Source organism: Dunckerocampus dactyliophorus, chromosome 1, assembly GCF_027744805.1.
Source record: "Dunckerocampus dactyliophorus isolate RoL2022-P2 chromosome 1, RoL_Ddac_1.1, whole genome shotgun sequence".
In the NCBI taxonomy this organism is placed as follows: Eukaryota; Metazoa; Chordata; class Actinopteri; order Syngnathiformes; family Syngnathidae; genus Dunckerocampus; species Dunckerocampus dactyliophorus.
This window is the reverse complement of record NC_072819.1, coordinates 38,312,840-38,340,660: the sequence shown is the minus strand read 5'-3', so window position 1 is coordinate 38,340,660 and position 27,821 is coordinate 38,312,840. Positions and strand designations below refer to the sequence as shown.

Here is a 27,821-nt window from a genome sequence, read left to right as displayed (position 1 = left end):
GTTGTCATTGACTAATATTTAAATTTGTTTGAGGATCTGAAACATTTAAGTGTGACAAACATGCAAAAAAATAAGAAATTAGAATCACCTTCTTCAATGTAAGTTGTTAAACGTGTCTAAGACAAATAAACCATACGATATCTATCAATGCTAGTTTGTCTAGTCTGACTTCCTGTGCTATTTTAACCAACGTTTATCTTTCTGTCCTTACTGAAGCTACACCCATGCCGGTCATCTGTCTCTACGCTAGAGTTTTAACAGCCTTCATGAAAAAAATGCATGTGGCATTGAAAGGTTTTGTCCATATTTGCAACAAGCTGTGTGTGAAAAATCCATCACGATCAATGTGTCAGGGCATTTTGTGCAACACGTTTCTATGGAGCAGAGTGTTCAAGAGGCGGTGTGACAGCCTCTTCTTTGTAAACTGCAGATTAAAGTGACCTCTGTGCTCGTGCCGCTGATGTTTTCCTAATTAACTTGTCTCGCCAGCCTGATAAATGACACACCGGCACTTTCTCCCCTATTGCTGCTCTCGGCTTCAAACCTGATGCAGTGAAGTTTGCCGACAGCTTTGTGACACATTTCTGTTGTGCTGCCATCTGAATAGATGAAGATCGCACATCCAGCTTTTACCCTCGAAGGGTCTTAACTTCCAATTAGAGATCTCATTAAAAAAAACAGCTCTGATACCGTATGTCACAAAAGCCCTCATTTCTCAAGGGAAAATACTATAGAAATAAAACTTGGGTACAACTTAGAGTAGAGTCAATGTACAGCTTGTATCGCAGTATGGATTTACTGTCCTAAGGAAATAACTCTCAAAAAACACAAAAACCCCTCACAATAAACATGTCCAAGCTGTGTCCAAAGTGTCAATATTTAGTGTGAGCACAATTGTTATCTAGCACTGCCTTAATCCTCTTGAGTATGGAATTCACCGGAGCTGCACAGGTTGTTATTGAAATCCTCTTCCACTCCTGGTGGTGGTAGTGGAAGTTAGACACCTCCACCTTTCGCTTGAGGATGCCCCATAGGTGCTCATCACCTTCACCTTCCTCAGCAAGGCACTCGTCATCTTGGAAGTGTGTTTTGACACGTTATCATGTTATCGCTATTGTTATTATTATTTTTATTATCATAGTTTTTTTTAACGGTCCCCCTATGAACCGCAGCTCCGCAGTGTTGGCAGCACTCATGTAGCCACAAACAATAATACTGCCACCGCTATACTGTTGATAAGACACAACCTTGGTACTCACTTGTGTACAAAACCACAAAGCATCAACTACACCACAACAACCAATGGTTGTCTTAGGTTAGGTTGTCTTAGGTTGTCTCTTTACTTGGAACTCAATTCAATTCAAAAAACCTTATTTGTCCCCAGGGGGCAAAGGCACATAGAGCAGCAAACAAAGAAGAAATAAAGAATTTAAAATCAAAGTAAAGAAATATATACTTGTACAATACTTGTACTAATACTTGTACTGCTTGTACTAAAAATTCCAGTACTGGGGACGAGCATAATCGGTGCAAATGGGCAAATTCCAGTACTGTATAAAGAGAATAGGTACATGTATATACAGGAGCATTTGGACATACATTATATAGCAGCTTTGTAAACGTGACGTCACCGTAACTTTGGAAGGTGCAAAACTACAAATGACAACAATAAACACACAAGCCAATGTTTGCTTACTCTGTTTCTGTACCTTAGCGACTGATGATGCAGCATTACACTCCATAGTCTAATAAAATATTACTAAAAATATTACTACATACTAAATATAACGAATAATTAAATACGGAAAACCCTCATTCTCCTTCATTGTCGTTGTTGGTGTCTATTTACAAGTGGCGAATTCAATGAGCTGTGTTGTGTTTTGTTTTGTTTTTCAGTTTTGGAGCTGTTTTAGTGTATAGCCAACCACTCCAAACTGAGGTAAGTGGAGCTGTGCAGAACGCTGAAGTGGAATAGGTAAATTTGTAAATGCAACACATGCAATACCATAACATCTTTGCCAGATTCTCTCAAATGATCTCTCACTTTTGATCGCTTTGCATGAAAAGTCATCAACATTTCACTGGATGGAGAAAAGTAAGTAGCATGTACTAATGACAATGCTCAAAAGTTTGGCCATATTCAGTCAGTAATCAGCCAAATATTGGGGGAAATAGATCAAATACTGCAGTCTGCAAAAGCAAAGGAAGGCCAGGTGCCTGGCTGTTAGGTGCACTAACTGCAAACATTACAACACTCAAAGACAAAAAGAATCGACAGAAATGGGTCTCGCCCTGTGAGGATACAGATGTGGCACATGGCTTCAAGCCTCCTGGACCAGTCATCTTGAGATCTGGCTTCCGATATTTATTGTTTGAATGTGTCACCAATCTCACTCTGTAGCATTAATCCTGCATACACACACAACAATGCATGGGGTTGGCATATTTAAGGGTTGACTTTGACAGGAGACCTCGCTATTTTTAGGACATACAGGTGCATCTCAATAAATTAGAATAGCATGCAAAAATGATTGGATTTCAGGAGTTCACGTCAGACTAAGAGACCAATTAAAGGCTAAGGAAGTGTTTGTTGTTCATTTGCTTCTTCGAGCAAAACATTTTACAAGATACTGACTTTGGCTTCTGGAAGCTATAACCATCAGAAATGCTAAGAAATGAAGAAATACATTCTTGAAACATTTATAAGCAGTGTAGTGAATCTATCGAATATAATAGTTTCATTTTTTTAACTGAACTACTGAAATAAACTTTGCAAAATTTTCGAATTTATTGAGATGCACTTGTGTATTGCACAGTTTGAAAGACCCTAAGAGCTGTGACCCACATCAGTGGACGGTAGAAGGACGGCAGGCCCTGTTTGTAATTGGCGGGCATCCGGTTCCCTCTTGCACGCCAGCCACGTCAGCAGAGGGCGATCAGCACCGAGGACAGCGCATGGTCAACAAGCCAACGGACCCCCGCTTCGTCCCAGAGCACTCGGCGAGGCTCTTCAACTCCGCACTCCACAGAAAAATAAGGCTCATTCTTACAGGATGCCAGCTCTGTTGTTCCGGAAGTAGCTGCACAAGCCGACCATTTCGAGGAGGGGGAACCGAGCAGCAGCAGCAGCAGCAGCAGCATCCTGATGATGAGAATCTATGTGCTCCAATAATCGATGCCATCGTTGGTGTTTCATTGCTGTCGGATGCAGAGGCGTCTTTCCCTCTTATCTGGACTCTGACTTGAACAAAACCAAATCGCAGCGTGCCTTTTTTTTATTCTTCCGCCTTCCTCCACCTTTTGATGGCGAGGATGGCAGACGCGGAGCACTCGGCTGTTTTTGTGTCCCGCTTGGCTGCTGAAAAATGCAAATGATTGTTTTTGGCCAACGGCACTGGATTCTTTGGACGACATGGTCTGACGCTTAGAATGCTGCATGGGACAGAGGCATTCTAAACACACCTAAAGCAATCTGCCATTTCATTTTTTTGGATTATGATTGTTGCCAAGAGTCCCAGATGTGAGTGTGTGGATGGCATGTCGTTGTGTTCCTGCACAGCCCGTCTTGAGTCCTCCGCCTCGGCTTTGCTCTCTCTTCCCCTCGCAGTCTTCTGCTATGGGTAGCAAAACATGTAGGTTCTTCTCTCCTTCATGCTGCCAGCCACTCAATGCACATGAAGAAAAGCTGTCTTTTTTAGCAGCAGCACGGCAGAATGGACCGAGCCGAACACGAATAATATTGTCTGGCTCGGCTGGAAGGTATTGACTACTCGCTGGCTTTAGGAATGAATATTGGGGGGGGGAAATCTTTCATCCGTATCGCTTTTGACATACATCAGTGGATCATTAGGTCCTCTATAATTAATAATTGGGCGTCTCAATATAAGAAGGAACACAAATAATTAGTTAGTTTCCGTCTTTATGTAGCCAACCAAACATGTTCAAGTATCGGATCCGCATGTTTTTCAACGAACTGAAAGTGCTGGTGTTTATGCGATCCGAATCGAGACAGTCCGACCCAGAGAGACGTTCCACCGCCATGCGAGGTTTGGGGATGGGCGGCTGCGGCTGGCCGCCTTTCGTCGACTGCCATTCCCGGGACGACGACGAGGAGTACTACGGCAGCGACCCGCGGCCCCGGAGCCTGGCCTTTGAGGACAAGGAGCCCAAGCTGCAAGTGGGCCTGGACGCCGTGTCCCTGGCCAGCACCGCCAGCAGCCTGCGAACCCCACAGTGCCGGATCTGCTTCCAAGGCCCTGAGCAGGTGCAGTGAAAGCATTTCAACACATTGAGCCACATGGTTTATGCAAAAGGAGGGGGTTGTTTTATTTGTTTTATTGTTAAAGCGATCACATGAGTTACTACAGGCATCTACATTCAGCGGTCTTTTGTGCGAACACATCATTGTTGTTTTCAGCAGTTCCCACACATCTGAAATCCCGCCAGCATAGCAACAAAGAAAGTTAGCCAATAAGGTCTGCAGGATGACAAATAGAGTGAGAGGGACTGAATATGCATGAGTCACAATCATTGAACAATTGGACCCAGGTCCACATGCCACAGCCATTGACTGTCATCACTTGTCTCACCATAATTGTGCTCATCCGCTTTGCTCTTTTTTTTTTTTTTTTTTTTTTTAAACTCCAGAGCCAAAACAGAAGTGTAAGAAGTGCACATGTTTGGCCTGTGTCCAACCAGATGTGCTAAAACCTGTGCTGCCTCATGCTCAGCAGATCAGGCTGAAGCCTCCATCATTAGAAAGGCTGTACATTCTGTAGGAGCACAGATGGACATTACCATTGAGTCACTTCTCCAAGATACGTGTTATTGCAGCCCATGTGCTAATTTATGACATCTGCCTCAGAGTTTCTATTGTGAGACGTAGTAAAGCGGGCGACACGTTTGGATGTGAGGCGCTCGCTTGATGTCACCCTCCTGCCCTCTCAATTGTCTTTCTTTAAAAACGAAGGTGGGGGGTATTTTTGGCCAAGGTGACTCATCGTGTAACGTGGCCCTGGGCGGCCTGCTTTTTAGTTACAGACAAAGACCGTGCTGCTAGTATAGGTCTTACGTGGATATTAGCTTATTCTCTTGTGCAACGTGCAGCCGGGGAGCACATGTTTGCCATTTTATTGCCATTTCATAATTTAAGAGGTCACACCAGGGGCCCCAGTGTCAGTTACCTGCAGGTGTAATCCCTTCACTCTGTGGGCCATGTCAGTGTGTTAGCTGTCTGTCAAAGTGTGCCAGCGTCTTACGTTGGGACACATACTCACGGAAGAGAGATGGGGGTGAGGCACCCGCCTGCCCTTTTGGCCTATAGTACCACCTCCCACAAGATGGTCATGAGGAATCTTCAGATGTGTAATAGAAGGTTACAATAATGGTGTAACCCAGTGCTTTGACTGTATCCTACTGAGCTGCGATGGATTTATAGTCAAGTTGTCACAGCACAGGTCCGTTTTATTTCTTCTCATTTTGCATAATAGCACTTGAGCATAGCACCAAGGAAAAGATGTCAGTTGCTAACAACCTGTCCACTTAGGTACTGGAATTACATTGGATCCTTCTAAGTCAAACATCCATTCCCGAAGATAGTTACTTTTCCTTATGATAGATTTAAATACGACACATATTTTGTTTTAAGTAACATTTTTGCATTGACAAAATGGCATGTAATAGCAAAAATTGTACAGTAGAACCTCGGTTTTCTTCAAGAATCCCTTGCAAAGGTCCGACAACAAACGAAACGTACGATAACTGAATGCATTTTTCCCACAAGAACTCCGATGAATCCGTTCCAGGCACCCAGAAATATTAACACAAAACACATTTTGCAGAGAGTAATTAGTTTTACATGCAGATAACAAAGCAAAATACATATAAATGACAAATGACATGGATGAATGAACATTTAACATCACTTCTACCTTCATTGAAGACGTGTTGGTGAATACGGTGATGAGGGGAGGGGCTTACAAACGTAAGTTGAAAGAGTGGCTGGTTGCAGCTGTATATTTGTATATTTGTTCACTTTAGCAGCGGGTACAATCGTTATTACACACACCGACCCGGCTCAGTTTCCATAATGTGTCTCCCTTAAACCGTTCCCTCTGCAACCTGTGTTAGCTGCGGAACCTTTGCATTACCGCAGTAATGTAACAGACGTTAACTTTCTACTATGCTATGACTTTATTTGAATTCAATAGTGTTTCTCGCCTTTTTTTAAATAAAACTTCTCGCACTTGCAACTTTTTCTTCAGCGTATTTAATTTGTTTAAAAAGCACAGATTCATCAAACACTCAGAAATACGCGTTTTTCTTGAATGTCTCATCAGTGCACGCGCACACTACTGCTTATTAATAGGAAGAAAGGAGACAGATACGAGTTGCTCATCGTTCTGTGTGCATTGATATGAACAAATAAACCCCCAAAACACGCGTAATAAAGATGATTAAAGTGCTCATGACACCAAAAAAAAGCAATAACAAAATGAAAGTGCTCCTAACATTTTTGTCATACTGCTGTCATAGATAAATAAACCACTATGATATAGGATTCAAATGAAGTGGTGATTTTGACACAATAATGACACGGGCCCCCCAGCGAGTTTTCTGAACCGACGCCATTTTGGCTGTGACGTCACAACCAAAACATGTTCGAGGAACCAGATTCAAACACATGCAGCCATGAACTCACAACACAGCAAAATATTGTGTTGTGAGGAGTACGATATGTTTTACTGGCAGTGATAGCCACTGACAGCGATCAGCTTGCTCTCTGCACACTGCACAAAGCTGAAGACGATAAACAATGTTGTTTAGCAAGCATGAATTTGGCATGAAAACCCATATTATTATTCTAAGATTCGTAGTGGTGCTGCAATCAAAGACAGCCATTTGGATTTATTGTTGCACACTACAACAGATAGCACATTAGCCTCCTGGCCAGTGTGTCAGAACCAGCCAGATAGGAATTAGCACTGCATTAGCCAGCACCAGGCTGGTTACTATGTAGCATATCAGCAGGAGAAATGTAGATCGACTTGCTGCCGCTTTGGCATGCTTTTCCACTGCTGAATGCTTTGTTGGTTTTTGACTTTTATTTCCATCTGCGGGGCAGTAACATTTGCCCCACGAAGTTTGCCGACACATCTGACGAGGTGAACGGTGTCTTTTAGAAATGTGAATAAGCTTACTCCATCTCCTCGAGTGTTCCGGCAAAAGCCTTCAACACAATGAGAATATAAATGTATTTTGCCTTTTAGTACTGTAACTCCATATTTATACTGCTACATGCTTGATCAGTAGAGGGCACTGTGACACTGCTAATGGGACCAACAGACTCTGGGGAGAGAAAGCTAAATGGAAAGCTAAATTGTAGCTGTATGATACAACCCGGACAGAGCGTGTGATTAAAGTTTATGAAGACTTAATAGGCCTGCTTAATTCTACACCACCCACAGAACATTACCTCTTTTAGAAGAGTCTAACGACGATGATTTGTCCTTTTTTTCAATATCTACTCCTCCAACTCCTCCACAACGACGTATGCTCGACCACTCCTCTTCCAAGGTAAATAACATTTATCATTACGTATTATTATATCATTTTTATTATTGTTTTTTTCATTAATTATCCTCGTTTAATATTACTACTACATCCAAACTAATATTTACATACATACGCATACATGTATATATGTACACACGTACATGTAGTACTTATATAATTGGTAATATTAAATTTTTTTCGACTTAAGAACAAATCGACTTAAGAACGGTCGTCTGGAACCAATTGTGTTTGTTGGTTGGAGACTTAGTGTATATAAGAAACAACAGAAATTCACCGATAAGTGGCGCATAATGCGTTGTAGTGGAGCAAAAGTTCCCGGTGGGACTGTCCGAATCTGACGTGACACGGAAGAAGTGACGAAAATGATAAAAAATAATAAATATTTAAACATTCGAGCACACGTCAAACACAAGAAATATGACTTTCAATGTTATTTTTCACAGCAGAAATAACAAGACTATGTGTTTTGGTGTCATGAGCACTTTAAAGGATTCCCTGGCCGGAATCTGTCTATAATGTCCCAACTCTAAAATAAGTACTATCCATTCTTCACAGAGACTGAGTCACCAATGTGTGGATGCTCTGTTTGGGCACTCAATTCGAGTTTGTTCGGTGCACTTTTTCGTCGTACAATAGCCGAGACAGTGTAGGAAAAGCGAGTCATATTTTTAGCAATGATGTTCAGCAAGAACTGCATCCTAGGAAAAGCGGGCCATAAAAAGGAAACCGAGGAAACCTTACATTTGATCAGGAATGCTTTCAACTCTGTTTTTCTCTTTAAAAATTCAAAAAATGTAATATACTAGGTAGCAGATGGCTGAAATCACATACAGATTTTTGTCGCAACACAGGATTTTTTTTCCCTTCTGTTGTTTTCAGGCTATTTGTTTGGGCTGAGCTAAGGCTGAAGGTGGGTGGGAGGGTTAACAATCGCATCAGTCAACTCCCTTCCTTATTTCCCAGAGACCAATGAAAGTTATGACTCACTCTTGATACATTCAGAAAGGTCTTGTTAACCTAAAATAACGCCCTGGAGGCGTAGCCAGCCGAGGCGGCAATCAGACTGACAGAACGTGGTGATAGTTATTATCTCTGTCACCAAAATGTGCAGGCGCAGAGCTCCACTTTCTATAAAAATGTGGAAAATTTGGAGCCATGTTGGGGGACATGCTGCGTTGTTTGGATGTTTGTTGCCTATCAGTCCACGCTGCACCTGCGCTAATGTTAATTCACAGCTTTTTACGTGTTTTTGAGTTGTGTTTGCTACATGCCCATCTGTTTCAGGAAATTATTCCGCATTAAAAAGAAGGCTTATTTTTATCTGAGCGTGAGGACAGATTTGACCTTTATATCGCAACCTTTCCTCTGCATATTGACTCTCAAATGAGCAAACATGCAGAAGGAAGACTTTCACAGAAATACACTTTTTTTTCTTACATCTAACCTTAAGATCAAGGAAATCATATAAACAGTATATACAGTATACAGCAGCTCACATAAGTGATTACACTCCTCACAATTCCCTGTATATCTTCTCAAGGGACAATACTACAGAAATGAAACTTGGATATACTTTAGAGTAGTCAGTGTACAGTTTGTATAGCAGTACAGATTTATTATCCACTGAAAATGACTGAACACAGTCATCTCACAACACAAGGGAGTTGTAAGATAATTGTGTCTTCCCTACAGTCAAGTATGGTGGTGGTAGCACCTGGGATTTCATGAGTGCTGCTGGTGCTGGGGAGCTGCGGTTCATTGAGGAAAACATGAATTCCAACATGTACTGTGACATGTTTAAGCAGAGCATCATCCCCTCCCTTGGGAAACTGGGCCACATGGCAGTTTTCCAACTGAGTGGCCAAGTATGTCTTCTCCAGACCTAACCCCAATTGAGCACCTGTGGGACATCCTCAAACGGAAGGTGGTGGAGCACAAGGTCTCTAACATCCATCATCTCCACCAGTGATGTCATCATGGAGGAGTGGAAGCAGATTTCGACAACAACCTGTGCAGCGCTGGTGAATTGCATTCCAAGAGGATTAAGGCAGTGCTGGATAAGAATGTTGGTCGCACTAAATATGGACACTTTGGACACAATTTGAGCATGTTTACTATGAGGTGTACTCACTTGTGTTGCCAGCTATTTAGACAATAATGGCTGCGTTTCAGTGGACAGTACATTTATACTTCTTCTGCATAAACTGTACACTGACGACTCTAAGTTATATCCAAGTTTAATTGTAATAGTATCGTCCCTTGAGAAGATATAACAACATTGTTGCTGAAATATGAGGAGGGTACTCACTTTTGTGAGATACTGCTTATATACAGTACCTACACATATTTATAGAAATATAAATAAGTATATTCAACTTTAAAAGATTAACCTTAAGCACCTTTCACAAACGCTTTGGTTTGGTTCTCTTTAAACTAAATCCACAGTCACAGTAAGTAGTGATCAATATTTGTAACCGTCAATATTTCTGCGCAACATACAAAGTGTTTAAATCTCATTTGGGGGTGAACTCAGCAGGCACCAATTACTCTATTCGCATTCATTTTTAAACCTCATTTATTTTTATTTTGTATACAAAATCAGTGTGTGGGTTCGAAAATGTTCGAACTATCTGAAAAGATGACTCACGTTGACATGAAAAAACATGGTCCAGCGTGTGCTCCACAAAGCAACACACTTGCTTCCCTAACATTCGAAAAATCCGATTCAGAAGACCCTAATCCTCGCTGACGAAACTGTTTGCTATTTGCATTTATCAATATACAGCGGAACCTCGGTTTCCAAAAGGGGAGAGGAAAACTTAAAGACCTTTTTTTGTGATGCTGCTTCAAATGCGTGATGATATCGGTCATATTCAATTTTCCGGGTGCCCCGTGACTTTGAGCATGACAAGTTTTGCACTCAGCTGCACTGTCTTTTCCGGACTTTAATGAAAAATACTGCCACACAGTTGGCATTATTCCTACTTCTTGCTAAACACGCTGCCACGCCATGTTGTTGTGATCATGTGGGCTCTGCATGCTGAATCCGCCGACTCTGCTGCGTCAAAATGCTGGAGCAGCGTCTGCAATGGACTGCTTGTATCGGAGTGCCAATATCGGAAATTTTAGCTACAGGCCAATATAATCCGATACTCATATTTTTGCTGATATCGCACCCGATATCAGATACAAATATTAGGATGGGGACACCCCTAGTTTTACATGCATAAATAATGTCAAATAATTATAAATGACCAATGAATGGAATTTATTGTTGATGCATATTACCCTGTAGTCCTGTCGAGATTGAATTCTCACCTTCTTTATCAAAGTGCTGGCACTCGCATCTTTCGTTGGCCCCATGGTGGGTTATTTTGCAGTCACAATATAAAAAAAAAATGCAAGGACAGTAAGTCAACAATGTGTAGGGTGCTTTGCTTGGGCACTTGATTTCGCTAGTTATGACTTGCAATATTGTCCGAAAACGAAATGCAAAATTTTTGAAAAAAAATGTTGACAAAAACTGGGGAGTATGAAAACCGAGGTTTGACTTTACAGTACATTTCTTAACGTAATTGCTATTTACTTTACTAGTTTTGCTGTATTTTGTTTGCAAGCAACTTGATCTACAAGCTGCAGGTTTTAGAAGTATCACCACTGGTAATCATTCGTATGTTGCATACATTTATTCTCGTTAAACACCATGGTTGAACAGCATAATTGCCGTATTTAAAGGTCTATCTCCTTAACGTGTTCTAATTGATCAACATTCACATCTCAGCCTGAAAATAGGTTGCCACTTTTATAAATACACACGAGCCTGAACAACAGGCTGACATTTTGGAAATGTTTACTTTCATTTTGTTTTTATTTATTTAATCCTCATGTTTCTTTGACCTTCTTGTTTTCTCTTAATAATGTCAGCAGGCGAGTTATTTTTAAGTTTATTTGTGCCATGTGGCTCGTCTGCTAGCTCTTTTATACACTGGGACGCTTGAGGGCTTCCATTATAAGTGGGAAGGTCAAACGAGCCAGATGGGGGTGACAATTATGAAGAAATGCTTGTGTCAGTGCAGCGTATTTTTTGGTGAATCAACACATTATAGATTCAACTTACAATTGAGAAAAATAAACATGACCCGGGTTTTAAGCGGTATGAAAACGACAAACTTTCTGCTGTTTCCAATATGTTGAGGAACTTGTTGAGTTGTTATTGTAAGATAACATGAACTCTCTAAATAGGTTATAATGTCCTATTAGGCAGGTGAATTCCATGTTTTCAGTCACTTCCTAAGATGACACAAAAACTATCGATTCTTGTGTATTAGAATCTCTGTGAGGTATTTGTTTATCTGTTTATATGTATGTTAGTAGGCCGCTTCCTGGTTGAAATGGTATTCCTGTGTTTGAAACTGCTGGATAGTCAGAAATATCCTAATTGGAGCTTATGAGATCCAACCTCAAAGTCAAACGGAAACAAAAAACATGGCTGACAACCACTATAAACCAGCATTTGTTTTATTTGTGAGTAATAGACTGCAATACACTCAATTTTCCATTAGAACTAGTTGTGTTAAAGGTAATAACTAGTATAACTAAGAAATAGTGATGTCGTCGGCCCTCATTGTGTGTATGGGTGTGATTTACGTTCCTATGTGATGTTTCCTGTCAGGGGTCAGAAATGATTTAGTCTTATGGAATGCAACATGTAACATAAGGCAATAAGACAATACTGTACCACTTTGGCCAAAAAGAGAAAACAATTCCTCAAACAAAAATTGAATGATTAAAAATGATGGAGCACTTTTTTTTTTTTTTTAATTAGGTGGCTACTTTCTGGTTCATAGGGAATGAGGTAGGACGTTCGGATTAAATGCACAAGAACATTCCAACATGACTCAAACAGCAAAAAGAGAAAATACTTCTCAAACAAATGTTAAAAAAATGTGTTGTGCAGTATTTGCGTTTGTCTGTGCTGACGTGAAGGATTAGATTAACGGGACTCTACCATTTTTCTTGTGGGGAGAGGGGAACGGATCCATCTTGGCTTAAATGAAGACATGAGTAAAGTAATTCCTCTGTATTAAACACAGGAAGTGAACAAATTATTAGTAATTGCTGTGACACCAAGAAGGGGCAGGATTAAATCAGCTCTGCTTCTTCCTACTCCTGTCGGACGTGGTGGGTTGTGTAACGGTAAACATGTAATGTTTTTTAATGTAACCTTGTTATGCATGTTCGAAACACACTACTCCATGACACTATAACTAACAATAATGATCAAAACTATACCTATTTTCTTTGGGCTTTTGTGCACGGGCCAGGTAAAAAGATGAAAATTGGTGGCTGATGTGTTTTGTGTGAAGTGCCAGAGCTCCTGACATGTAAGAGGCAGTGAGTGGAGTGGGCAGTCAAAGGAAAGATTCCATCTTAGGAGAAATGTGACACTCAACCAACGAGAGAGCCAAACTTATTAACCTACAGCAGAGTGGTTCACTGCTGTGGCGCTGCAAACAAGCAGGTTGTTCGGCGATCGTGTGTGAGCATGCATACTATGTCAGAATATTCCCGCTCAGCGTTTCTTTCTTCACACTGCTCTCGTGATAGTCGGTGTGAATGCTCGACATCTCCCTGGTTTGTTTGTTGACTGATCTCACCAAAGTTTTGTCATCAGGCTTCGGCAGCCCTTCGCCTCCCCACCACTGAGGCCGCCTCCTGCCCTGCTGTTGTGGTTTCATTGTGCTAACGCGGCGATTGCATCAAGATACATGCACTCATTGATCCTCTCATGATTCATACGCAGATAACGCCCTGACACAGTAGTTTTTATGCGCATTTTTGGGGAAAGTGCGGAAATGTGATGCAAGACTTCTGGTCAGAATGTAAGCCAGAAAAGCTGACAAAAGGGATATGTGATGTTGAAAAGGCCTGACAGAAGGCCACCAGGCTTCAGATTCTGTTGTGGATCTATAGATTTGCTCCCAGTGCCACACTAGTTTGATTCTCAGAGACTCCATGAAATTAGGGAGTGAGGGAGGACTCTTTTATTTTTAGAACAACTTATCATTTCTTTCAGAGAGCGGGGGGCCTATTTTTACCTCGTAAGTTTTGTCACATATAAAATAAATCCAAATAGTGACAGAGCAAGAAAAATGTGGCTTCCATGTGTTCCCCCCGAGGCAAACATGTCATATTATTTTATGCTATTTTTAAATTATATATTTATGACTCATAACAAGGAGCTGAACTGCTGTTGATTCCTGAGTGTTGTACACCAGGGGTCCCCAACCACTGGGCCACGGCCCAGTACCGGTCCGTGGATGGGGCCGAACCAGACCGCTGGAAGCTTTCAAGTGGAATGATAAATAAAAAGAATACACTTGTAAATAACTTCATCAAATTTTATGTAAATGCATATCAATTTCGGAAATAAGGGCCATTATTTTATTTTAAAAATAATATAGAGTTACAAATCCCATAGCTTTGCCATTTATGTGCGGCGAACCGTACCACTTTGTTCGACGGCCCCTGAACGCACCATCGTGCGTGTGCTAACTTTCTCTCATGCTGCACAGATATACTACTACTGTATTTTTACCGTTTTTCTTTCATCTCATATACGGTCTCAAATGCTGATACTGTGTGGGAATGCATAAAGGTAAGTTTTGATGACCTTACTGGGTGCAAATGTGCATATTTTTAGTTAATTTAGTTAAGTTAATTCATGCTAGCACACTGACTTTTAACACAGACGTCAAACATTTAACTGAACAGGTAATATAATTAATGTTCTAAAAATGAAATCAATCACAAATTTCGTGTAAAATGTTAAAACATATCACACGCAAACTTCTTTTTAGGTCAAACTAAGCCACGAGTTGATGTTCCGCTGATTGCTCTCTGAAATGATTGATCATGATTAGTGCTGTCAAAAATAGCGCATTAAGGGCGATAACAAATTGATTTCATGAATTACGTTGTATTTTCATTTAATTAATGAAAATGTATTTCATTAATCACATGGCAAGCCACACCTCTCTGTTATGACGGCATACAGAGGCACAATGTAACGTCCCCACAGTCACAGAGTCTGATACACTTTTATAACTTTATTCTGACCTGAACACATCAACAGCAGTGCTATTCCAACTCACAAATATGTCTCTATAGTCCGTTGAGCCTCTGAACGACGCTTCCTCCTTGTCACTAGACAACAGCAAGTTGCATTCAAGGATACTCCAAACATCACAACATCTTTAATATGCGTGTATATGTGGTCTAAACAGAAAGACAAAGAAAAACAATAAGTGGATATTCTTATCACTCATAAAACATAAGTCCAACTGCGGAAGTACAACTTGCTGCATTTAAGTAGGCTCGAAAATCACAGAAAATACATGCACACTCAAAACATGTGAATTCAATCATAATACAGTATTGTTTTTCCTGACTTCTTGTATTTGCGGTCTTATTCTGCAGGGCGAACTGCTGAGCCCTTGCCGGTGTGATGGGTCTGTGCGCTGCACCCATCAGCCCTGCCTCATCCGTTGGATCAGCGAGAGGGGCTCCTGGAGCTGTGAGCTCTGCTACTTCAAGTACCAGGTTTTGGCCATCAGCACTAAAAACCCACTGCAGGTAAGTCTCCCCCGCCCTCCTGGTTTGAAATAAACAAGTGAGATGTTATGATTGTACTGTTATACACTACCACAATGAATGGAAGCTCTCAGCTTTCATTTAAAAGCGCTGGCAAATCATTTCGAAATTACACTGCTGCTTGTTTGTGGCTCTCACGCCTTCACTTCAGTCTTCAGTAAATAAACAACATCCTCGATTGGCTTGAAATCAGATTCCTGACTTGGCCATTGAATAATATTAAATTTCTTTGCCTTCAAAAAATGGTGATTGTCACAGTAACTCACAGTAAGACAACTAAAGTGGATGATCAGATAATCCGCAACATGAAGAGACGTCAAGAATAAAGCTAAGCGTATCATTGTTTCAATCCACAATCAAGAAATGCTTTCATGAGTGTAAAAACAGAAGGTGTGTACAGCATAAACACACAAATACAGAGTAGAACATGGTGCAAACCGCCATTTGCCAATAACACATCTAAAACAGCGTCCAATATTCCGAAATAAGATTCTTCAGACAGATGTATTTATACTAATAGAACGTTCTCACTGGTATTTACGGATGACTGCTGGCAGAAGTAACAAGATACAATGTGAAGCGTATAGGGCTCTAAACTCTCTACTCACATTCACATAAATGATCAAAAACAGATGGCGCCTCACAGTGCAGATGCATAATGGACTTAAACATGGACTTTTCTAAGACAAACAAATGGAATATCTTTCAATGGCATGCTTTTCACTTACTGAAGACAAACGTTGCATGACCCACAAACAAGCAGCGGGTGGAGGTCTGGCAAAGCATCTCCAGGGAGGAAACTTAGAATTTGGTGGTATCCATGTGCTCCAGACTCTATGACCGTCGCAATAGTTCTGGACCTAACCGTATCGCAGGCCAAGCTCACAACGTGCTAGCTGAAAGTAAACAAGAAACATGGCAGTAGCCCTCAATACGTCATCTAGCATTACAATTCCTTTGTGGTCTACATGTGGAAAGCTAGCAGGTATGCTGACAGCAAACCTAATCTTTTTTGGCTCCGTTGCTCTTTTTTTTGTTGTTTTTTTCACGGAGCACGCTTATGTGTCTACACCATTTTACCATGCAAAACTGGTTGTAATAAAGGCAATAACTAGTATAACCAAGGTACAGGTAGAAATTGTTGATATAATGAGCCATTGTTGTGTGACTTCAGCTTGCTGCATCTTCGTGAAGTTGGGGTGCATTGATTTGACTCCACTTCCCAAGTAGGCAGCGGTGTAGATCAATAGATTTCCTCAGATTGTTTTTTCTGGTTTATGTCACACGTTTGCACGGCTGCTTGTTGCCAGGCAGAAATTGTGAAGCACAGTCATTTGTGCCCCATAGGCTAATGAAATATTCTACCTACTTATGTAAAAACTATGACTAAAAACATGAAGAGGATCTATCTATCCATCTATAATTCTATCTAGTTACCTGTCTGTCAATCTGTCCATCCATCTATCTGTCCATCCATTTATCTGTCCATCTATCTATATATCTATCTATCTACCGGTATCTATTCCAAGGGGGGCTAAGAAGAATCCACACGTCTGCTTTATATTAACCTTTAGTGCAACCTTCAGTGGAAAAAAACATGCTTGTTATTAAGGACAACGCTACCCACTATCAAGTGCATGTGTGTCACAGCAGCGTTTCTGATTGGTGGAGCTCACTGTTGCCATGGAAATGTGTGCTCGTAAGAAACCAGGAACAAAGCACTGACCATGTCAATGAAACCTAACATATAGTGTAATAAAACTGTTTTTTGGTAGGTAGATGTGGAAAAAATGGGCTCATCAATAAAAAAGTGTGGGAAGAGTGGTTCTTTTAGCACTTAAAACATTATTTTTCAAATGACAATTTACGTTTTTATAAATGTAACTGGCTTACATTAATACAACACATGGAGGTATAGCTTCATCAACAAATGTGGAATTATTCATCAGATCACAAGGACTGAAAGTGGATACCGTATTAGTCTACTATTAGTCTAATCTATGTGCCGCTGTGCTGATGTACTGTGATGTTAATTTGAAGAAATGTTGAAGACACTTTGGCTGTACTTACACTTACTGGAACTGAAAAGTCATTCCACTCCTGTCCCTTTCCTCCTCCCATCCAGTGGCAGGCCATCTCTCTGACAGTGATAGAGAAGGTGCAGATAGCGGCCATTATCCTGGGCTCTCTGTTCCTCATTGCCAGCATCTCCTGGCTCATCTGGTCCTCCCTCAGCCCCTCGGCCAAGTGGCAACGTCAGGACCTGCTCTTCCAAATCTGCTATGGCATGTACGGCTTCATGGACATCGTCTGCATTGGTAAAGGACACTATTACACGACTATACTATTTGCATTGAGAATGTAGTGCACAATCTAATAAGATCTAATACAGGAGCTATATAAAAAAAACTGCCTGTACATAGATAATAACAAGCAGAGAGGTCGTGATATGTGTATTATTGTGGTAGTTCGAAGTAGTGTACAGCTGTACGGCATAATAATTTGACTCTCATGTAGCTGAGGTAAGTAAAAGTAAAATAATAGAAACAGTACGATGCTTTTTCAGACAGAATTTTGATGTAGCGCTACAAACAGACCCCCTATTGTCCTGACCTAATGAAGTGGCAGGTTCTTCTAGCTACAATGTTCAAGTGACACAAGTTGATGTACTGTATAATGCAACACCAAGGGTAACAAAAACACAGAATTCACTTAACACTAGCAGATATATTAACAATACATGTAGCAAGCTTACATGTATTCAGTTCACATTCTGGTGGTTGCTGAGGTCACACAACATTACACGGAAGCCAAACCGGAGAAGCAGATGGCGCACAGGTAGGAGATAACAACGAAAACTAAAAGGCAACAAAAGCTGATGACGTCACAGAGCACTCATACCTCCGAGCAATCTGGTTCTTGTGTGAGTTGGAAGCACTGAGAACAGATGGCGTCAGATATGTGCGCCATGACTGTCATATTCATATGAAAGACCCCGACTGTGATCAATGCCGTTTTTATATGACAAAAACTGGTGGGGCATCAACCACTTAGATAGGCTACATCAGACATGGGCAACTGGCGGCCCGCAGGCCGGATGCGGCCCTTGCCTTTGATTAATTTGTCAATTTCTCTTGGAGATCAATTAAGTATCTATCTATCTATCTATCTATCTATCTATGTAATTTAGTCCTCGGATTAATTTCTAAATTAAAAATATACACACACGCACATATACAGTGTATATATATATATATACACACACACACACACACACACACACACACACACACACACACACACATATACTGTACATATATACATATATACATATACATACAGTACATATACTGTATATATACAAATATACATATACATATGTATGCATACATACATATATACATATAGATACACATATATACATAAACATATGTATATTTACACATACTGTACATATATATATATATACATATATATACATATATACATACATATATACATATATATATATATATATATACACACACACAAACACACACCTATACATATATACATATATATATATATATATATACACACACACAAACACACACCTATACTATATATATATATATATATATATATATATATATATATATATATATATATATATATATATATATATATACACATATATATACACATATACATATACATATACAGTCGTCCCTCGCCACATTGCGGTTCGAATTTCATGGCTTCAGTCTATCACAATTTTTAAAAAATACATTAATACATCATGCTGTTTTGTGGTTCAATACGACCTATTATTAGTCAGAAATATAATATATGCATTATTTAAGGAAATTGTATGTATTTTTTTGCCTAAGCCCAAACTGTGTGGTGCAGCTTGCTACAGCAAGGCAGAGGCCCAAACTGTGCGGTACGAATTGCTCTTGACTGCAAGGCGCAGGATTGGACTAAGCTTCCTCTGACGCATATGACACCATGATAAATGGTCTTTCACTTGTATAGCGCATTTCCACCTCTAAGAGTTTTGACACTGATAGCACATTTACCTACTGATGACGCAGGAGCAACTGGGGGTTCAGTATCTTCCCCAAGGATACTTTGACATGAATCACTAGGAGGATGGAGGATCGAACCCGCAACCTTCCGGTTGGGAGACGACCGCGCTACCACCTGAGCCATGCCGTCGAGTCGCGTCGAGTTGCAAGTCTTTGATGATATTGTCAAGTCAAGTACAAAGTCATCAAAATTGTGAATCAAGTCTGTGACTCGAATCCAAATCATGTGACTTGAGTCCACACCTCTGACTATCGGCATATAGCATCCTCTTTCTTCCTTTACCCAGATAGCCCACAAAACTAAATTAAATGATCACAATCGTATCAGGGGCACACAGCATTTAGCCCACAATCAAATTAGAGTGCATGTAAACTGTGACGTCACTTCGCATAGTAGTGTGAAAATGGAGAAACCAAACAATTTCTGGAATCTGACTGTTTTAGTCCATGTAAAAGCACCGACGTGCCTTTAATGCACTCTGAAATCATCCATTTGAGGACTTTCAATCAGGATTTAGGATGCACCACAGCACAGAAACAGCATTTGTAAAAGTTACAACCTTCTCACTGCCTCAGACAAAGGACTTGTTTCAGTACTATTTTTATTAGCTCTTACAGCGGCATTTGACACAGTTGACCACCAACAGCTAATACAGAGATTAGACCTTGCCCTCAGCATTAAAGGAACTGCATTAAAATTGTTTCAGTCCAATTTGTCAGATTGCCTGCAGTTTGGACCCATTGGTAATAAAGAATCTATACACATGAAGGACCAGTCGTGGCATCCCACAGGGTTCCGTGCTCAGACCTGTACTGTTCAGCCTTTATATGTCCCCTTTAGGCTGTATCATTAGAAAACACTCCATTAACTTCCACTGTTATGCAGATGACACACAACTCTATTTATCAGTGAAACCTAATGAAACTAGTCAGCTGTCCAAACTCCAGGCGTGTCAACGACGTCAAGAGCTGGATGAGCTCAAATTTTTTACTATTAAATTCAGATAAACTCTATCATAGTCCATAGTTCTCAGCACCTCAGAGACAAGGTTGCAAATGATATAACCACCCTAGATGGTCTTGTACTCACCCCCAACAAGATAATCAGAAACGTTGGCATCATCCTTGATCAGGATCTTTCTTTTAGTTCCCAAATGCGACAAGTAACAAGATCAGCATTTTTCTACCCATGGAACATAAAAAAATCAGAAATGTCCTGCCACTACCAGATGCCAAAAAACTTGTTCATATTTTTTGACTTCCAGGCTGGATTATTACAACTCCCTGTTAATAGGTTGCCCAAAGCAATCTTTAAGGACCCTTCAGTTGGTCCAAAACACTGCCGCACAAGTCTTAACCAGAACCAGAAGAAGAGATCATATATCACCCATACTAGCCTCACTGCACTGGTTACCTGTAAAATTTAGAATTGAGTTCAAAATGCTCCTTCTTACATATAAAACACAACACGGTCAGGCACCAGTTTATTTTAGAGAGTTTATAGTGCCCTCTCAACCCACTAGAGCACTGTGCTCCCAGAATTTACACTTACTCGCGTCTCCTAGAATTTTTAGAAGTAGAATGGCAGTTAGAGCCTTTAGTTATCCGGCTCCTCGGTTGTGGAACCATCTCCCTGACTCAATCTCGGGGGGGGCAGAAACGCTCTCTCTTTAAAAGTAAACTCACCTTTTTGCTCAAGCATATAGTTAGAACTGACTCCTTTCTCCTAGTACGCTGATACTGCACAAGGATACGCCTCCCTGTTCCTTGGACTAAGATAAAGACTCTCCCGTTTTCTCACTTGATCTACCATCTATCCCTCTACTCAGTTTTTTCTATCGTAACCCAACTGGTCGAGACAGATAGCCGCCCTTGGTCAGGGAAATTTAATTGCCCCCCCCCCCGTCATCAGAGAAGTTGCTAAATACTGGGAAAACCACATTACTCGTCAGCATGCCATGTTCTTAGACAGCTATGCAATTGTCACATGTTGAGAAGGCACAGAGAGTACCACAATGAGACACATTACATTATCGCTGTCAGAAAACTAAACTGAAGTCAACAGCACCACATGGGGTCAGTGCAAAACACATTTACTCTATGCAATTGCTGGAAACATATTTGAGTTGACTAACACCACTTTCTCATGAATCAGAGAGAAATCATACCTGGCACTGAAACCCAATAACAATGTATCAGAGGCCAGTCGCACTCAGTAGGCTGTGGTTTCCTAGGCAGCTGCACTACACCACAGAGAAAGGACAGGGAGACCTGGCAGGAACCCAATCAGACAGACACACTCAGGGTAATTATACCAAAACAGCTAATCATCCATCCAGTCTATCCCAGCTGATTTTGGGTGAGAAACGGGGTACAACCTGGACTGATTATCTGTCAATCACAGGACGGACACAAAGAGAAAACCAACCATTCACACTTGCAATTATGGACCATTTAGACTTCAATAATGCTAACACACGTTTCTGGACTGTGGTTGGACGCTGGAGTACCCGTGAAAACTACAACAGCACAGGGAGGAGACGCACAGTTCACACAGGAAAACCTGAGACTACATGAACCATGAACCCTCTTGCTGTGCAGCAATAAGTCTCTCTCACCATGCACTTCAGTTGAAACCCAATCAGATTTATACAATTTCACAACATTACTCTGTTTTAAATACCATATTGACCTGAATATAAGACTTTTTCCCAAGGTGTAGAGATTTATATTGTACAGTGGAACCTTGGTTGTCATGCGCCCCGGTTTTGGGTTTTCAACGAAAATTACTGCGACAAATATGTCTCTGTTTTTGACACCGTCTCGGTTATCGTACAATCAAACACCTAATAAACGAGTTGAGTGTCCGAGCAAATCGTCCACGCATTAGTGACTCAGTCTCTTTGAAGAATGTGTAGTGATTCTTTTACAGTTGGGACTCTATAGACTATAGACTTTAATCATCTTTATTATGTGTGTGTGTGTGTGTGTGTCGTTTATCTGTTCATAAAACACACACAACGATTAACAACTTCTGTCTGTCTCCTTCCTTCCTCCTTTTAAGCATTGTGCCGTGTGCTGATGAGGGGTTCAAGCGCACTGCGTATTTCTGAGTGTTAGAGAAATCTGTGCTTTTTTTCAATTTCAGACAGCTGCAAAATAAAGTTGCAAGTGCCGAACTTTGTTCAGGAAGGTGAGAAAAGCTACTGAATTCAAGACATAACTCGTCGCAAAGTACGAAGTTAGCGTCTGTTACAGTAGGAGTCATGTTAAATGTTCATTTATCCATTAAATTTGTTATTTATATGCATTTCACTTTATCTTCATGTAAAACTATAACTATTACTTATTAAATGTATTTTGTGTTAATATTATTGAGTGTCTGGAACAGTAATCCCAGTAATCCCTCGCCTCTTTGTGCTTCGAATTTTGCAGTTTCACTCTTATCGCTGGTTTTCCGAAATATTTAAATTAACAAATCATTGCTCTTTCTTGGTTGAATATAGCCTATTATGAGTAAAAAAAATATGCATATTTAAGCAGATTTTACTAATTGTTTGCCTAAATTAAGCATTTGCTTAATGAACTAAAATACAAACATAAAGCATTCAGTAGATGCATTCAAAGACTCTGTGCTATGTAGTATTCCACAATGGTCACTAGCTGTCAGCAATGTGACATTGATGATACAATAGCTACAGCAGGAAGTACTGTACAAAAAGTACTACAAAGATTCCAAACTATGAAACTACGAAAATATTTCATTTAAAAATAAGGAATACTACTTTAAATTCACTTATCACAGTCTGGTCTGGAAACACTTAACTGTGGTAAATGAGGGAGTACTGTAATTTGTTTTACATTATTTGTTATGGAAAAAAATGATTTGGTTCTCGTATGTTTCTGTTTTTCTCAGACCATTTTCAATGGATTAATTAACTAAAACCGAACTTCAACTGTACATACAACTTTTCCTCAAACAAGTCAGAGCTTTTCTTCCTGTCACTCACACTCCAGTGAGCTGAAGAGCCTGCTTCGGCAGCAAAAAAAGTGTCTCACAGGTCAGGCAAGTTTCCAAACACCACAGGAGAAGGTAATATGCCAATCTTAAGATAATGGTCATAGTCATTGTTTCTGATTTTGTCTTTACAAATATTTTTTCAATATTTTCTCGAAAATATTATGGGATGTCTTATATTCTGGTCAATATGGTATAGATACCAGATGTAAAAAGATTTTCTGCACCACAGTGTCATCTACTGGATCTTGTAGGGCACTGCACCACTTTTCCATAATGCAAAATCACTAATCTGTGATGATTCCGATGTTAATACTGGTTTGTTAACACACAAGATTCTTCAGTCTTCCTGTTGTTTTCTTCCAACAGGCCTCATCATTCACGAGGGATCGTCAGTGTATCGGATTTTTAAAAGATGGCAGGCTGTCAACCAGCAGTGGAAAGTTCTGAACTATGAGAAATCTAAAGACCTGGGTGATCCGGTGAGTTCAGGCGGCAAGGCGGGTTCTCGTGTCTCTCGTGGTACTCCCCATGGGCTGGCCGGCGGCAGCGCAGGCCGCCAGGGTAGGAGGCTGAGAACTATTCTGAACCACCACTGTGGATATACCATCTTGCACATCCTGAGTCAACTGCGGCCCAATGACCCGCGAATCAGTGCCGCAGCCAACCGGGAGGTGGTGATGAGGGTCACCACCGTATGAGGCACAGTCTGGGTGTGCAGTGGGAGGAACCTCGCCTTTAAGTCCGGATGTAAATGAGCGGAGGGACCTGATATGAAAAATGAAATAGTAAAAAGACTCGCAGAGGAAGCAAATTGATGCCCGGAGCATCAACAACACACCAAGACACTCGCCAGGAGTTCTCCTGTTGTTTCTTACAACTAAGGGAAGCCAGATGCTCCTTTTCAATAATGAAGGAAATGATGAAAAAAAGGACAAAACACATTTAAAAGACATCAAGGAAGGAAGGAAAGGAGGGAGGTGGCGTAAACAGGCTTTATAACCTAATCCAGGATGATGAGATGTTTTTTTCCAGTTCAACATCAGGATGCACAGAGACGTTTCTTTTCGTTGATCCTCTCATTTGATTTGCATCTCTACTAGTTTTGTTTTTTACTCAAACTTTGATTTTGTACGGATGTATGATTTTACAAGAAATCATGTAACTCCTTACATGCCAAGCATCTCCAGACACCTGTGTATAATTATTGATTTTAACAAACCTACCGACGCTGGGCAATAGACCGAAAACTGAAAGAAAACGAATAAGTCTAGTAAAAAGAAAAATTAAAAAAAATTAATATATACATCAATGAGATTTAAATAACACATACTTTCTCTGCAATAAATACATTATATGTACATTTCACAGGGAATTTTGCATGGGTATACCATTTTATTTATCACATACCATTAGCACATGACACATTTGCTGTTTCGAATGGTGCTTGCCAAAATAAACACTTTGAAAACATTGGATTCCATAGCACCAACTTTTAGTCAACGTGACAAATGGCAGTGTTTTACAGCTATTTCAGCTAAAGTACAGATTGTTGCTACTGCTGCTGCTGCTGTGAGTCAGATTTGATAAGTAAACTATTGGATTAAAAGTGGGAATCAAAGATCTCTTACTTCTCTGTCTGTCTCTCCTTTAAGTCCACCTGGTGCTTACAGCATGCATTTCTTTTTTTGGATGAATGTGTGGAAAGGTCCTGACAGTATACAGTCATGGAAACATTTATTAGACCTTCAGTTTCTTGTTCATTTTAATGCCTGATACAACTAAAAGGTACCTTTGTTTGGACAAATATAACAATGACAACAAAAATAGCTCATAAGAGCTACATTTTTTGGCAGTACAATGCTATAGCTATTCATGTAAGAACTTAAGTGATTTTGGTTATTATCAAGAAAACCATGGAAGTGGCTAAATATCAGCTCTTAAATGAAACTCTTCTGAGCTATATTTGATATCATCATTATATTTGTCCAAACAAATGTCCCTTTAGTTGTACCAGGCATTAACATGGATCAATAAACTGAAGAAACAAGGGTAGTCTAGTAAATTTTTCCATGACTGTATTCATTAGCATTACTTAATGAAACATCCATCCATTTTCTACCAGCTGACTATGGGCGATAGGCGGGGTGCAGCCTTCCTACTCCTCAGTCAATCACAGAATGCATAGACAAACAAACCAAGAAGCTGCAGAGATGTTCCAATGGAGATTTCCAACCACTAGGCCAAAAACAGAAGAGCTAAAAGTTAAGTTAGAATGACTGGTTAAGACCAGGAAGCAAGTGGGACCTCACCTTGTCAGTAAAAGAAAAAATACTAGCTAGCTTTGTGATGCAAATGTATTACTCTTTTGAACGCATATTGTTTTGAGAAGCAAAACGCTTAACTTAAGAGACCCCAGCAACTAGCCGGAACTACTTTGCTCCACAATGAAAACCGACCAGAACTCTGCTCACGTGACAAAGTGGGGGAAACGTCATTGTTGATGCACTACAATGCTGATGGGGATGTCATACAACTTCAGGTAAAAAAAATCTGAAATATCCCTTTAATGTGTTTTGGCGTCAAGAGCCCTTTAAGTCGCCATTGTAGCGCTAGCAAACTGTTGCTGTAAGTCTAGTAGTCACTACTTCATCAAAAATAATCATTTAATGACATATTTGATAGAACCTTTGGAAGACTTTTGTTTTTACTTTGAAAGGGAAACTAGAAAACTACACTTTGTGTAATTATGTAAAGGTCTAAACCAGGACACTGGCTTCATGGGCGCGGAAGGGTGAACATGTCCTTCTCTGACTGTCTGTGGGAGGGACTTATGTGCCTGCGCGAGTCCACAGCAGCACCCGGTGCTCGTTGAGAAGAGCAATACGTGCGTCAGACTCTGCAAAAGTCTCCAAGAAACAAAAACAAAAACACAATTTTATGTGATTTAAAAAGAATTACCTGTAAACACAAAGGATGATAGTATTTTAAGGCGTTTATTTGCTAAAAGCTGCTTTTATAGAATGAGGTTTATTATTACCTGATGCATAGCAGTGTACCTTCTCCCCTGCTTTTGTGTATTTTCTGTGTAATTAATCCCAGTTATTACCTGTTCACTTCTAGCCAGGGATCGCACACCCGAGAATGTGCACATTTCTTCTCTGCCTCTCAGCAGTCCCACAGATCGGAAGCCAGAACACACTGGAGGACAAGGTGTTTATTGTGTAAACATTGTCTCTTTTATTCTTGTTAAATGTGTGTGAAGACCTTCCAAGCGAGCGCTTGTACCATTGAGGAGATATCATCTGATAGTCTTGTTTACCTTGAACTAAGGGAACCTATTTCATGTTTTCAGTGTCAAAGAGAAATACACTGCAGTACTCACAAAGCTAGGGATATTTGGCTTCATTTTCATGATTAACCATGCACAATAACCTTCAAGTGAACTTAATTTGACCTAAATTTTGCTTCATTGATTCAGTACTTTTTGCACAATTTGCTCATCTCTAACAAGATGAAAGGCAAAATTCCCAACAGGTGTGTGATCCATAAATCGACAATATTATATATGATATAATTAATACTTTCACAGAAGGGCATACAGTATATCTGGGTCAACGATATTACATATTTTTGTACATTATTACAGTGCATTATGTCCTTTTTAAATAATGTAATCAATGATTGCCGTGTGTAACTTTACTCTTTAAAATCAGTTTAGTTTAAATATGGTTTCACTCTCCACATCACAGTTCAAATCTATCACGTTTTTTCAAAAATAAATGAATTAATAAATCCTACTGTTCCATGGTTGAATACGGCCTAAAATGTATATTTAAGCAAATTGTACATATTTTTTCCTAAATCAAGCATTTTCAAGCATAGAAATAAATGGTTGACAAATACACTATATTACCAAAAGTATTTGTTCACCTGCCTTGACTCACATACACTATAAGGCAGCAATAAGACGCACTGAAATTCTGATGATATGTAGCATTCTACACTGATCACTAGGCGTCAGTAATGTTAATATAATATTCGGTGAGATACACAAGACAAACAGGCTTTTATGGCAGGCTTGGAATATCTCACAACAGGTACAGTAATAATATCAATAATAATCATAACAATAACACTGAAGCTCTCAACTCTGAAGCCCCGACGTCACTTCCTGTCTTCCATACATCCGGAAAACATTTATTTCAACACACACTATCACACATTTTTATTTATGTCTTAAATGGCTTATTTTCTCTTATTATGTCTACTATATTGGGTAATATGATTGTAAAGGTGACTATAGGGGTGTTATTTTATGTTTAGATACATCATTTATTATATATATAATGTGTAAAAAAAACGTATTTAGAAGATCGTAAATAGGTTGTCTATGCTCTAACTACAAAAATATTTGATTTATAAAGGAGTACTCCTACTTTACAGAAATTCACTCATCGCAGCCGGGTCCAATTAACCGTGATAAACGAGGGATTGCTGTATTCAAA

General features: G+C 40.0%; 1 protein-coding gene across 1 annotated transcript; it reads left to right on the top strand.

Annotated features, from left to right (window-relative positions):
- Window positions 1–2,932: 2,932 nt before the first annotated feature.
- On the top strand, window positions 2,933–24,943 carry marchf9 (membrane-associated ring finger (C3HC4) 9). Its single transcript, XM_054769524.1, has 4 exons — window positions 2,933–4,264; window positions 15,055–15,210; window positions 17,354–17,546; window positions 23,683–24,943. The coding sequence occupies exons 1-4, from the start codon at window positions 3,938–3,940 to the stop codon at window positions 24,012–24,014; spliced, it is 1,008 nt and encodes a 335-aa protein (XP_054625499.1). The 5' UTR covers window positions 2,933–3,937; the 3' UTR covers window positions 24,015–24,943.
- The last annotated feature ends 2,878 nt before the right edge of the window (window positions 24,944–27,821 follow it).